Here is a 15,772-nt window from a genome sequence, read left to right on the forward strand (position 1 = left end):
TGGAGAGCCACAGTTCTTCTATATGTACCGACGGCTGCCAGTACATTTTGAAAACTGTGGACCCCGTTCGTAAGTACGGATTGTCTGTAAGTCGGACGTCCGTAACCCGGGGACTGCCTGTATATGGATATGTATATATCTATATCTCTATATATCATAATTTAAAAAGTTTAATTTCAAAGTGACACTAAACTCGGGAGTTAAATCTTAAAAATGCATTCAAGTACCTTAACTAGTATCTTATTTGTGTATCACTCAGCTGAAGATCCTCAAATCATTTCTGAATTGGTGCTGACACTGTCCTTCCTTCTGGGGGGTGGCTACTTTTGTTCGCCATGGTCCCTGTGTGTGTTGTAAAGTAGCCACCACTCCCAGCTCACTCCCATGATAGACTACAGTTTCAATACAAATTACTAAACTAAACATGTTTTGAGGATCTACGGCTGGGTGATGCACACATAAGCTACATTTCTCAGTACAAATTGGTAAACTAAATGTGAGTGAGGGAGTGAGCTTGGGGCAATGGGGAACAAAAGTAGCCACCCTCCAAAATGTGTATTATGAAGTAATTCTGTCTTGAAGATCACAACAAAGACTCTGAAGTCATGTTTCTAACAGCTTATAAAGCGCTTACTTTTTGTTAAAATCCTAAAATTGACAGGCTGCCAAGTTTATGCTGCTGAAAATGAGGGGAGAGGAGCTGTGATTTCTGCACCTCTGTTGGGAAATGTAAAGGTTAATTTCTCCACAATGCCTAAAGCCACAGAAGTCAGTGAGGGCTTGTTTAAAGGTGTTTTAGTCCCACTCTACCTGTTAATTTTCTTTGGTGTTTTTATGGAGAATGTTACAGTAGGAGTGGGTAAAAAGCCAGTAACTATGGTAGAGATATCTTTCCATGGGGGTTAAGATATATCAAAAGACATCTAATGACTAAATATTGTCCCTAAAACTGGAAGTAAGTTGAGTTGCAGTAAGGTTAAAGTCTATCTCAAGGACAACAAAATCTACCCTTGCATTGTTAGTAGAAGTCATTCACACAATACCCCTAGGCATAAACGTGGCAGTTAACTTTTGCAGTGTGCGGGTAGCCCCACTGCAAGAAAAGTTGTTTTCTCCCCGCTGGATATATGCTTTAAATCTATATTATTATATTCTTTCTTCACGGAAAACATATTAAAAACATAATTATTAAACAAGATAGACTGTTCACACTCACAATCTTCAGTCTACATAACTAGAAAGCTTTCATTTTGGACCTGATATTCTATGGAGCTAGGAACTGTCTCTGCTTCGTTTGACTTGCCTGAAGGTAAGATACATGTCCTGCGATGGTGCTTAAAGTGGACTTCTACCCCTTTGGCTAAAAAACATACTCTGCCTGCTGATATGAAATCATCTTTGCTGGGAAATCAGTGCTTTGCTGGGAAATCTCATCTGTAATCTCATCTGTTGATCCAGGGACTATCCGATTGCCTTATGGGATCAGGAAGGATTTTTTTTCCCCTGTTGGAGCAAATTGAACCATGCTTTTTTTTTTGCCTTCCTCTGTGTCAACAGTGGGTAATTGGGGGCATAACATTCTGTTTAGGCTTTTCTTTTTTTATATATATCTCTATAGGTTGAACTCAATGGACATGTGTCTTTTTTCAACCTGACTAACTATGTAACTCATGAGATCTCTGGGAAAGGCATTTTCCTCCCCTGAGATGATGTGCATGGTCACATTTCCTAGTCACATATGCCAGAGTTCCAGGAAGTAAAGGGAGATCTAGTGATCTGCCCTTAGTTAAAATGGCCACTGTGAGAAGATTGGGGAAGAAAATAAAAACAAGGTATGCAAAGAATAGAAAGTCGGCAATTATCTAGAAGTATGTGTTTGTAGATTGTCATTACTAAACATTTCTAAAGGTGCCTTTGTTGTTATATTGAAGATATAGGTAAAGTTCCTCTTTAATGCTTTCCTTCCCTCTTACCACTGAAAAGAAAAAGGACCTGTGCTAGGTTGCTTGTTACTACCCAAGGGTAACTGTAATTGTCCTCATGCTCTCCTATGTATAGTATGGTAAGTGTTGGATCAATAGCGGCATTAGGCCACGCCTATACTCATCTTGTTGGGCTCACTGGGAATGATCAATGAAATTTACTTATGTCTTAAAATTAATTATTTTCATTTTCTGTCACTCATTAATATGCTTTACTTTGTGAGGTTGGTTAGGTGGTTTGTAATGGAAACATTTTCTGTAACAGAAAAATGCAGTGATGTTGTTACTTTTATTTATCAAGCAGCAAGAGCTTTTCAAAACACGATTACGTTTCAGAATACTGTCCCTTTTTGCGGTTATTAAAAATGGCCATCACTTTTTTCTTCTCTGCTTCAGCATCTGCACTGACAAAGGAATAATTAATGTACGTGAATTTTAGGACATTTATAAGTATAACAGCAAAAATGTGCATTGCCTTTCTAAGATATTTTATAGGCACGGTATTGTGCTTGTATGAGTGATTTGTGTTTTCTTCCCTGTAAAACCAGAAATATAATTGTATTGCTGCATTTCCATACCTTTATAAATGTCACATTCTATTGGTGTGTTGATTAGAAAAGGGAAAGCATCCAGTAACATACATAGTGATTCCATATTGTTATACAATGCTGCAACATGTAACACATTTTCCCCCATAGCACCTAAAGGAAAAACACAAAGATTCTAATCAGAAACACATAGGACTGAGAATAATAATGTTGGCTGTATATTTTCTTACATTAAAATGCAATAATGCTGCCCATAGTTAGATCACAGTTGTAGAATGTGTTCCAGCCAGGAATTTCCATAAGCCGATATTTATATAAATGCGCACATTCAAGTCAGACAATGCACTGTGAATAGTAGGCAGATTTGGCAAAGGTCTTGTTCTGGGGAACAACAAGCGCATGAACTGAAAAAATCCATCCCAGTAATAGCCCTCTCTACAAGGGAACTCTCAAGTGGCTGCTGGGGCAATTCATACTCCATACTGATAACAGATAAAGGCCATGTAAAATATTTGGCAAAATATCTAGCATTAACAAAAAATTAAAAAAGGAAAGCATGGGAAACCATGTGACACAAGCTATTTGAGTCAGGGCAATAGGTTGCTGTCTTTGTAAGGCAGTCTGGAGTCCTTTGGAGAATAGTTATACAGCACATCAAGGATTTGTTAAGGTTTAACTAAACCCAAACACAAAATTATAATATATTGCAGTTTATCAGTACTGAAATATGGTGGCTGTAATACTTAACCTTTATTTTAACCCAGCATGAACGGCAGTGGTGGGCGATTCCCTGATTGTGTGGCCATCCGTGCGGTTTTGTGCACAATTGCCACGCGGTCACAGATCGCCCAGGTGTGAACCTAGCACTAGAACAATTACAGCAAGAGTTGTAGCAACAGTTTTTTCTTCTTTTGGGATAAAGGTTTAACATAAATGAAAAAAACTGACCATTTTAAGCACACCTTTCAGTGTCATATGGTCCCAACCCCCTAACTGCTACTTGTGATGGACAGCTTGGTCTGTTAGAGGAAGCTGAAAAATAACAGACTTACTGGCCAGATCACCAGGTAAAAAATAAACAAATTCAGTCCCCACATTTAAGTTTACATTTTTGCTTTTGAGTTTAGATGTGCTTTAAACTGGCAACGATCCCTGAAGTGTTTATGCCAGTATTGCAGCTTCATGATCCAACACATATGCCTGGGTTTCTTTAAATATCAATGAATATAACTATCACCCTAAAGGTTTCCAGAGCAAACCTAGCCAAATATATGATTTAGCCATTGGAGAATCCAACCTGTGAATTACTGTTTTCTTGAACAATCATAACATAAACTTGCATGCCCAGTCCTTGTATTAGGAAAACAGTAATGAATGGCCTGGAAAATTCATCCTGGGTGATTGATCTCTTTCATTAATCTAAGCAGGAAGGGGGGTTCCGCAGAGGACACCGACTGTACATGGTCATATCATTCTTTTGTGATCTGCCCATAATTAGATGGATCGAGTAACATGTTTATGCACACCTTAAGTGACATAATTACCAGCTTAAGTAATTAGACATATGTTGTCATAAGAGTAGCTTGTGACTTATAAGACATTTATGTTACTTGCACAGTCCCTCTAGTGCAACTGTTCAGAGATGTCCACCAGGCGCAGGAATAAATGATGGATGCATGTTGGTAACTCAGCTGGGTCATTCTGCATGGCTGAACAACTGATTGGCTTGTTTAGTAGCACATAACATACAACCAAAAGTTTCCAGCATACCTTTTAGAGATGGATTAATATTCTCTTTAATTAGCCTTCTCAGAAGTTTCACATTATTTCCCTTTGCTGCTTTGAAAAAAAGGTTTTCTTTTCTGCCAATGAAAAATAACATTATTTTCAGGTTAAAGAATACAGACACTTCACTATCTCTTCATATAGTGGAGGGAGGACGCGGCAACTGAGACTCTCATGTGGACAACAGTTAGGCTGCAGAGGGTTGTGTGATCAGACGGAGCCCACACTCCCTGCAGTCTCTGTAGCTCTTAGCCTGGACTGGCAGGTCTTCAAATATGAACAGCCGTGAATAACTGGCCCAAACACAGCAGAACTACAACTAAGATAAACACAGGCGATCCTACACCCTTGCTCACCCGTGGAGTCCCTCAACTTATAGCCCCGGGTCCCCAAGACAACTCTGCCCGTATTCAGATACTTTCAGTAGGTGAGAGTCCATGATCCCCTGATGAAGCAGTGTGTGAAACGCGTTGGGACTGCATATACTGATATTGTTATCTTACTGAACATATATATATAATGAGTTTTAAATTAATGTAATTGGATATATGGGAATTAAGATGATTTATGGATCTATGCTCCTGTTTACATTGATTTTGTTGTTGGTTTAGTGCAAACAATGTGTATATGTTTTTAGTACTATCTTTTAAAATAAATGATATTTTTATTCATAAACTCCCTGGTGTGGTGTTATACCTCTCTCAAACCCAGGTTCTCTCTTTTATGTACAATTGATATTATTTATCATGTTCTGAATTTGACGCTAGTGGCAGGTAGTCAGCTGAACTACCTTTAACTGTGCTTTATATAGTTCTAGGGTTCAAAAATAGGAAAATTCATAGCAACTCGGTTCAAAGTTAAATTTTGAGTCACCTGTTCCCTGTAAAAGAGAATAAATACTGACCATGTCCACACTGGTAACTATCACCAATTGTCCTCTAAGAAAATTATACTTCCAGGAAAGACATTCTCCTTGTTTCCAGCTGTAGTTAGTGTTTCCTTTTTAGTTACTATTGCACAGGGAAAATTACTTTTTCTATAAAAGATCTATGAAAAAACCCATCAAATAACAACAAAATACACAAAGAATAAGCAACCCCCCAACAGATATTTTCATCACACGTGCGTGATCATATGGCTCTTGTTTACCAACAAAGCCTTTTATGCTAACCATATACATGTTTTGTTGATAAACAAAAGCCATTTCATTGTGTTTGTACATAATCAATTGGCTTTTTTTTAATCAATCACACATCCTCGATAATCATCAGGTCATTGAGGATGTATGATTACCAATGGTTTTGTTGATAAGGAGATGTAAGCCACAGGATGCTCCAGTGGAATCTCAATTATAAGAGCATTATATCAGTTGTACAAAGCTTCAAAATATGTCCAATCAATTGAATTCCCTACCAAGTAATCAGCTGGCACTGACTTAGGTTACAACAGTCCAGAAATATATGAAAGCCAAAACGGCCCAAGACAAGGTAGCAGCTTTGGGCCCCCTCCCACTTCCAACAATTCCAATGAGAACATTTGATGCATTTATAAAGATTCTTCACAGACATTGGAGACTTTCCAAAGTGCCCAGTCATAGTCCTGTATCACAAAGACTGGACTAGTAGTATGTTTTGAGTAGGTACATATACACAATACTCTTAGCCTTCATGGACGTGACTTGAGGGATGCAGGGTAAAACAATTCTCAGCAATTGTTTTTAAATAATATATTGCTTATTGATCACCTACATGACCCTCTTCTTCATTTTTTATTATCTTCGCCACGCTCTCCATCACATTCTTTTTGCTTCTTTAATGCTGTAGGCCTGCACCAGTTTAACTTGATTCAGTTCAGACCTCTGGGTCTTTGTTCTTTTACTTTACCTATCAATCATACCTCCGAACATGCTAATTCTTTTTATATTGTCCCATCCCATTTACCAATACAACTTGATTACACTCAGTGTTAGATCACTAGATCAATAGGCTATCTGTGCACACCTGCTAGCCTGCATTCTGGTCCATTCTTTGACTTGCCTACTGAACCATTACATATTACTGAAAAGTATTTTATGTGGAGCAGATAGTCTGTCCATGGCCCCACTTTCTAACCAACTCCATAATCTTAACAAGGATTGCATTAGGTGCAAAAGGGCCACTTTGTTTACATTGTCTGTACTGGTGTATGTACTGGCATGGCCTGCCTTATTAGACACCAACTGCCTAAAAGTGCATGCTTCCTCTAGAAGGACAGGTGGGTTTACAGCTTTTCCCTGCTGTACTGCAATGTTTTATGTAGGGAGGAGGTTATAGCTGGGCTCCCTGGACATATGCTGTTCATTTACAGTGGCAAGAAGAAGTATGTGATACCCTTGGAATTAACTGTTTTTCTGCAGTAATTTGGCATAAAATGTAATCTGATCCTCCTCAGCAAGTCAAACCAAAGCTTAAGCTGATAACACACAAACAATTCTAATTTCTTGTGTCTTTGTTGAACACATCCAATAAACATTCACAGTGCTGGAGTAAAAAGTAAGTGAACCCATAGACTATTCACTTCAACAAAAGCTCATTGGAGTCAGTATCTTGCACACCTGGAGTCAAGTTAAATACATTCATTTGAAGTTGTGGTTTAGAGCTGCTTTGATTGAGAAAAGACACAAACATTTTAAGATTGCTGTTCATAAGAAGCATCAACTGATGTGAACCATGCCTTGCAAAAAGGAGCCCTCTGAAGACCTACAACCAAGAGTAGTTGATCTGCATAAGGCTGGAAAGGGATAAAAAGCAACCTCAAAGTGTTTAGGCAGCCATCACTCTACAGACAAAAAGTCTATAAATGGAGACAGTTTAGTACCGTGGCTACTCTTACTAGAACTGGGCATCCAGCCAAGATGACTCCCAAAGCACAATGCAGAATCCTCAATGAGGTAAAGAAGGACTGACAAGTAACAGCTAAAGGCTTGAAGACATTACTGGAACTGGCAAACATCCCTCTTCATGAGTCTACCATATGTAAGTCTTTGAACAGGCAGGGTGTCCATGGCAGAACACCATAGAGGAAGCCGCTGCTCTCCAAAAAAAAAAAATTGCTGCACACCTGAAGTTAGCTTACGTGCACCTTGGCAAACCACAACGCTACTGGGAAAATGTTTTGTGGCCTGAAACAAAAGTTGAATTGTTCGGGAAGAATACTCAGCACCATGTATTGCACGAAAAGGGCACAGCTTACCAACATCAAAACATCATCCCAATGATGAAGTATAGTAGAGTGAACATCATGATTAGGGCTTCAACCAGCTAATCGATAATGAGAATAGTTGTCAACTATTCTCATTATCGATTAGTTGGTTGGATCCCCTAGCTCTCTTCTCCACGCTGGGAAGAGGGCACAGCAAGCAGTGGGCAGGTGCAATAGCCAGCCTGTTATTGGCTATTGCTATTTCAAATGGTGAATAGCAAGCTGGCCATTGCACCAGCTCACTACCTGCTGTATTTACATTAATCTGCCATCTACAGAATATTGCCACTGTCAGCTGTCATTCCCTGGCTGAAGCTATTCAAGCACCATGTGCTTACAATACAATTATTTATTTTTTTAATATAAAAGCTGGTAAAAAAAAAAGTCATTTTCAGTTTTGCTCTGATCAATTTTGCTTCAGGAGGTGCGTTGCAGTGCCATTCATTTCAGTGGCACCCCAAACATGCCTCCCACACACAGTATGATCGCTCACACTAGAACGCACGGTACCGCAATGCCGTACGTTCCAGTGCAGCGTGATTGCAAAAAATCCTGAAGTAAACTTTATGTTTGTAACACTGCATTTGTGTATTTTATTTGAAATTAAGGATGGAATCATTTTTTTATCCAATTAATAGAAAAAATTATTTGCCAAATATTTGACTATGAAAATAATCATTAGTTGTAGCCCCAATCATGATTTGGGCTTGTTTCGCTGCCTCAGGGCCTGAACCACTTGCCATCATTGAGGGAAAAATGAATTCCCAAGTTTACCAAAATATCCTACAGGATAATGCCAGGATGGCTGTCCGCCAGCTGAAGCTTAGTAGAAGTTGGGTGATGCAGCAGGACAATGACTCTACGCATCTAATTAAATCCACCAAAGACAAGCTTTAAAAAAAATGGAGTAGCCATTCAGAACCCAGACCTTAACCCATAGAGATGCTATTGATTGACCTCAAGAGAGCCATTCACACCAGACATCCTACAAAATTGTCTGAGCTGAAGCAGTTTTGTAAAGGGGAATGGTGAAAAATTCCCCCTGACTGTTGTGCAGGTCTGATCCCGAGCTACCAAAAGCGCTTGCTTGAAGTCATTGCTGTTTTAATGATACCGGATCTAAATATTCTTTTCTATTCTATTTTATTTATACTTATTCACATTAACATTGGAGTTTGATTATTTGGATTTTATTAGACACTAGGCTGGATTCGATATATCCTAGTGTTCAACACGGTGTACGGAATCTACATACTGAACTACTTTCACTTTATATACCTGAATATTATGAATTTGTATTCATTATTTAGAAACTAGGTTTGATGTGTTACAATTATAGTGTTCAGCGCGGTGCAAGAGTTTGTGAGAACATGATTTTTCTTGCATTTGTATTGTGCCTTCTTAGGATGTTATTGTTACTCAAGCTGTTACTGACTCTTGATACTGAGTTCTGTATGCAACATGACAATCTTGGCTTATATACTGTATGTCTGATGTTAATGTAATAAGAACATTAATTTAATAATTCTTAGCTACAAATGACTAAAGGCATAGTTTTTGGTATTTGGAGGAACATTATCCTGAACGTTTTAAAAACCAAAAGAAAGAAATATTTGGTGACATTTAATAACAATATTTTGCACATGAACATGACCTTAAAACACTTTCCGGAGTGGGAACAGTATAAAGCAATTCTGAATAAATTACTGAGAAAACTTTTCCTAAGGTATCATTCACCTTTATGCTCTTACATGATGCACTTTCAAACAATCATGCATGTAGCAATGTGTTAGATCTAAAAAAACACATGTACAGCTTGTTGAAATCCTTGGCACTACATATCAAAACATGAAAACACAATTGCAAGTATTTTTAAAGAAAATAAATTGCATGAATTTTTTAAAAACAGTATTTGAACAAAGCCTAAGGAGGGTTATGGGAAAAACATGGGTCATGGGTAGGAATCACTGTTGACTGCTGAACATCTGTACAATTGAAGGGTCTCTAACTGAACAAAGAAGACCAAACCTGCCACCTGGAGCATATCTGTGTGTCTTGTTATTATATACCTGTACAACTACAGATATTTTATCTGTAGTATCTTCATAAACTACAAATGACTATTTCTTTCTATTAGCAAACACCAACTTTAGTATAAGTTAAAAAAAAAAAAGTTGATACCAAAGCATGCAGGCTTTAATGTTCAAGGAGATGAACATTTGAATGACATTGTGTCATTTCCCGGTTGTCATTAATGCTGAAGCTACAAACTAAACTTCTGCACAAATCAACTGAACATACCTGTCCCACTAATATAGACATAGGTATTAGAATTTATTGTTTTGATACCTGTAGCAAATGTAAATATAAGACTTACGCTCTGTACGTGTTTTCTTGGTTGTATATGGTAATTAGTCTTTTCTCAGAAGCCATATTGTCGAAAGAGGTTGTAGACCCGATGTTGAGATATGGATACCTTCTCATCGCTTTCTAGCTTTTTACTAAAAAGGTATGTTCTTCTCTGACCTAAAACCATTGCTATGTCCTAAGGGGATAAGTTATGTGCCAATTATCTACATATCCTTCTGCCTTTCAGCAAGGAGTGTACAGTAAACAGATACATAGTGTATGGCTTTTTTTGTCCCTGTTTTCTTTATGGCTGCATGACTTTCAAAAAGTTCCCAAAATAAAGTGATTCAACTGTTTTCTTACTGGTGGACATAGAGCCTCAGGGCTTCAGCAAAGAACTGAATGTCATTCTAAGGACATGAATCACAGATCAGAGTTATCTGAACTAAACTGCTTTTTGAAGTGCAAACATCACATGGCACCCGGTAATATATTCGGCATCTCTCATCTGTAGGTACTTCATGCCAATGTCATCTCATTATTTTGCACATCAACATATTAAACACTGTTTACAATAAATAACTATTTTTTAGTGACAGCTGAATCCTGAACTGCTGCAGGATCAGTGTCACTAACTTATTATCGGCTGTTCTGAAGTTTGAAGCAGCCTGATAATAACCAAAAATGTATTCATTTATCAAGCAGTAACAGTGAGATTAATTCACAATGACTGTTTGATATAATTAAATAAAATACAATTTTTAAGTTTAAAAAAAACTGAAAAAAAAAAAAAATTGTGAAAAGTGTAAAAAAAAATAAAAATAAGGGACAAATAAATGAATGTATTTATTGCATTTTGGTTTTTTTAACGTTTTTTTTTCTCTTTTTTTATATTTTATTTGTCCTAAGTGAGGCGTTAGACACACATATGTGATATAAATATGTAGCCCTATCTGTCCTCTAAAAAACAATATATAATATGTGTGGGTGCACTTTGTAAGAAAGTATATTACTGACGTGGAAGAATCACACAGCAAAAATGTAAAAAGTGTGTCAGTCATTTACGAACAGAAACTAAAAACAAGCTCAGTCATGAAGGGGTTAAATCTCGTGTGTAAACTACTAATGGAGATGAATAAAGGCCGACATGTTTGAACTCTTGAAGAAGCTGTACTAATGAAACGCGTCAAGTGGGAGGAGATCTGTGACATTATCAAGCTACCTGGAAGTGACACTGCAGATGCACAGCAGACAGTAGGGTACATGTCTATTAATAGTGCTGGTTAGCACAGAATAGTGTTTTTTTATTGAGGTTTTATTAAATAAAGTTTAAAAGGTTTTAAACTATGCACAATTCTTTCTTTAATTCATCAATAAGGAGGAACATTTTATGAATGTGTCTGGATCAAAAAAGCATCCTTAAAGGGGTTTTAAAACCTCTGTTTTTTTGCCTATATCTAATGCTATCAACCAGTAGGTATAGGCAAAAAGTAGAAAAAACAAAAAAACGCTTTAACCAGTTGACATCCGCGCTGTTAAACCTCCTTCCCATCCAGGCCATTCTTCAGTATTCAGCACTGCGGTACTTTGGCTGACATTTATTCCATCATGCAACACTGTACTGAAATTAATTTTATACCATTTTTTAGGGACAGATGGAGCTTTCTTTAGGTGATATTTATTCACCACTGGGGTTTTTATTTTTTACTATATTAAGGAAAAATTACCGAAATTAAAAAAAAACTGTTTTTTGTACAATATAAAAGACGGGGTCACGTCGGGTAAAAAGGCACCAAACATGTCAAGCCTTAAAATTGCGTGTGCGCGCGAAACCTCAAAAAACGATAATACCCAAAATTGGCCATAGGCGACGCTTTAAAAGCTGTTACCGCTCATCAGTTTAGTGTTATCAGTGATTGATGGCCCTAAAATGGTTGCTCTCACTGCGACGTTCGCGGCGATATGTAACGTGTGTAGCCCAATTGTTGTTTTCGCGCGCTGGTATACCGGACGCATATTTAAGTTTATATGTGCGTAAACGTGGGGGTGGGGGAGTTAAACATTTTGGGTTTTTTATTAACTTTTTTTATATGTGACTTTTATTTTTTTTTACTTTTTTATATGTGACTTTAATTTTTATTTTTTATTTATATATTTTTTTGCACTTATTGTTATTGCTATTATATACGCCCGTGCGCGCTCGCTAGGGGGCGCGCGTGAGCAGAAAAAAATGCCGTCTGCCAACCCGCCAATGCAGCAGTGCCGTCCGTCCGTTTTTTTACAACGGGTGGACGGCAACTGGTTAATAGCGGTTTAAACTTACCTCGTTATCGCTGCGTGTTCCCGCGCCGAGAAAGCGAAACTGCTCTATTGGTGATTCCCATCAAAGATCTAATTATTCTGTGAGCACAGAAGACTGCACACTTTGAAACTACAAGTTTCACATGGCTGGATATCTGGACACTTTCGTGCACAAATGTTAATGCAATTTATGTTCAAACACAACACAGGCCAGCATTTTTTGTTGTTGTTTTGGTACAATATCTGTATATTAAACCAAAACCAAAATAATCTAGTTGTTTACATACAGCATATGTGATGTGGTGAAGTAGGTACATATCACACAAACAGTTTCATTGACAATAAGGAGACGATGGAGGGTAGAAGTTATTTATATTGTATGGTATTGTATTAGGAAACAGTAAAGCTCTGTGTACACACAAAATAATATACTGTATATAATATTATCTTGACAGATAACTAGTACAGCCAGGGCTGGCCTTAGGCCTTTAGGCGCCCTGTGCGAGAAAGCTTTACAGCGCCCCTCAGTGGCCACACCCTTTAGTGGCCACACCTGTAACCACACCCATTTTCCCCAATATCCGCACCATTTAAAGACTCCTATTTTGTTAAGCCGCAAAGAAACATAAAAAAGTTTGATAAAAATAAAACTTTTATTCAAAGGTATTAAACTTGTAGGCACAATAGAAGTATTCTTATCAAATAAAACAACAGAAGGTAAACAATAAATGTCAAACTACAATAGAGTCTATAAAAATAAAGTGTCAGGATGTCATGCAGACCCTTTTTTCAAGTAAGTGTATCTAGAAAAGTAAAAATAAAAAACAGAACACAGACCCCGGGCATTCAGACACATTATGTATTCAGACACATAATAATAATTTGTTTGAGAATGTGCGGTGGCCATGTTGTCCACCAGCGTGTTCTGTGAATGTGTGCCACCATCTTGGAGGCAGGGAGAATGCCGTTATATGACGCCATGCATGCGTGGCATCAGGTGACCTCACACGCCGATATTGGCCCCACCATCTTGGTGTATACCTAGATATACACCAAGATGGCGGCGCCCAACACGTGCGGTGTTATATGACGTCATGCGCCCTGCCTCCAGAACACGCCAATGGCTGAATACAAAATAGCATATAAATGTGTTTCGTTTGATGAAACAAATAAAAACTTTTGTAGTTTTCGTTCATTTCATCTGAAATTAATTTTTAGTCTTCGCACATGTCTAATAATATGTGTGTGTGTGTGTGTGTGTGTGTGAGCGCCCTGTGCGGCCGCACGGCTCGCACACCCCTAAGGCCGGCCCTGAGTACAGCTGCTTAGAAAACACATTGATTAAGTGGTAGGGAGCGTGGAGCTCACTTTTGATTTAAATGTTTGCAGTTTAGCCTTTGTGACAACCACGGCTCCTTCCATAGATACAGTAAAGGAGTGAGCGTAGCCACCCAGGGACAGGAAGTGTGTTATTTGCAGGATTACCAGATGAAAATAAAGGTAAACAAGTCTGAAAAAAAAATACAACTAATGCAGCCATAACATCTAAGGACTAAGCTGTAATATAATACATTTTTGTTTTGGGGTTTAGATATGCGTTAACACATGATTTTGTAAATGTTAGTGTAAGGCTAGGATGTGACGGGGAGTATATAGTAGCCAAAACAGAGAGACACAATATAATATAATGTTCTTTATATACTGCAGTGCATTTGAAATAGTTTAGCCGATATTAAGGCCAGATGACAACTGCTGACATGTCAGCTGCTTGGTATGATTTATATGTGTGGTTCAGGACCGGGTCCTGTGTGCCCTTAGGTATGACCATTTGGTTCTATGTAGCCCTCCAGTTTAATGAAGTTAAGTTAAAAAAATAAAGTTTAAAAAATAAAGTTAAATAAAATAAATGTAAAAATACCTCCCCAAAAAATGTTTTAAGTATCAGGTACCCGAGAACACACGTTGGGTTCGCCAATGTATAAAAATGATGATTGCGCCACACAAGCTAAGCACAACAAAACGCTCAAGACAAGGAATACCATTCATTTATATAGCCCCTGTTCACACCTGAGCATTTTGTCGCAAGCAGTAAAATGCTTGTCGCTGGAAAATACGTAAGCTACATTTTGGCAGACTACAGTACTTTTTGGTCCCATGGACTTCAACAGGAATCTTTGTGCAACAAAACGCGCAAACATTTTTGAAACATGCGTTTCCAGACGCTTCCCATTGAAATCTATGGGACCAAAAAGCGTAATCTGCCAAAAAGTAGCTCATGTTCTTTTTCAAGTGACAGGCATTTTTCTGCTTGCAACAAAATGCTCATGTGTGAACAGGGGCTATATAAATGAATGGCGTTCCTTGTCTTGAGTGTTTTGTTGTGCTTAGCTTTAAGCGACAAAATGCCTAGTTTTGAACTGTTGGTTATGGATTTAGATGAGGCACTGAGATCTTGAGAAATGCTGAATGAAGTTTTACTTGCTTAGAAGAAAGTTACATATGTGTATACAACATTGTACAGAATACAGAGAAAACTTTCTTGTGTATATCATAGATAAACATGCATAAGCATAGAGACTAACATTGCACTACGGCGCCATCCACAGCTCAAAAGACATAATTACGCAAGTAATACAATCATATACAGGTGAAACTCAAATAATTAGAATATCGTGCAAAGTTCATTTATTTAACTAATGCAACTTAAAAGGTGACACTAATATATGAGATAGACTCATTACATGCAAAGCAAGATAGTTCAAGCCGTGATTTGTCATCATTGTGATGATTATGGCTTACAGCTCATGAAAACCCCAAGAACCCCAAATCCACAACCTCAAAAAAGTAGATTATTACATGCAATCAATAAAACAAGGATTGTACATAGAACAATATCGGACCTCTGAAAAGTACAAGCATGCATATGTACTCAGTACTTGGTTTGGGCCCCTTTTGCAGCACTTACTGCAATTACTTTTGCACGATATTCTAATTATTCGAGTTTCACCTGTGTATGCTGTTGCATTTCCAACATGAATGGGGATTAAGAGCTAGACAGGGATCTGGCAATTACATGATCTTGCTTAGAAGAGGTGTGTTGGAAGCAGGAACTGTGTTACTATGTAGTGGAATCATTAGCAATGACTATAGGTTGTTTTTTTTAACTCAAAATACTCCTTATATGTGATATGTTTTTTCTTTCATTTAAAAAAGGGTCGATTGTTCCCTTTATTACAGTTAAGAGAGCTTTTAAATCTTGCCTTGTTACATTTTGCTTTCCAAGCATCTTCCATTTCAACCAAAATTATAGCAAATTGATGGCATTGTGTCACAAGGTGAGTTCTTCAATAAAGTGTCATATGGAAAGCTGGGCAGCGGAAGTGACGGTGTGTTACTAGGTAACAGATCGTGTTCCTGGAGAAACTAGATCCATGGATCCATCCTAAACATCCCACAGAAACCGCACAATGCCGGCAGCTGGGGATCTGCAAAGGTGAACACAAAGACCCTCCACAAATGAATGCTACATTTACAGAGACGCAGTCAGGGTACTGACCACATGAAGCC

At 37.9% G+C, this 15,772-nt stretch overlaps 1 protein-coding gene across 1 annotated transcript in view; it reads right to left on the reverse strand.

The window, feature by feature from the left end:
• Positions 1-9,988, reverse strand: part of LOC108788051 (transient receptor potential cation channel subfamily V member 6-like) — a 47,199-nt gene extending 37,211 nt beyond the window's left edge. Inside the window, exons 1-3 of the mRNA XM_018557780.1 lie at positions 9,933-9,988; positions 4,301-4,392; positions 2,561-2,683 (exon numbers count right to left, since the gene is read on the reverse strand). Of these exons, the coding sequence (XP_018413282.1) occupies positions 2,561-2,683; positions 4,301-4,392; positions 9,933-9,988 (271 nt within the window). The remainder of the gene's footprint in view (positions 1-2,560; positions 2,684-4,300; positions 4,393-9,932) is intronic.
• Positions 9,989-15,772: the final 5,784 nt, after the last annotated feature.

The sequence above is a fragment of the Nanorana parkeri genome, unplaced genomic scaffold, assembly GCF_000935625.1.
Source record: "Nanorana parkeri isolate BGI_ZX_2015 unplaced genomic scaffold, ASM93562v1 scaffold303, whole genome shotgun sequence".
Classification (NCBI taxonomy): Eukaryota; Metazoa; Chordata; class Amphibia; order Anura; family Dicroglossidae; genus Nanorana; species Nanorana parkeri.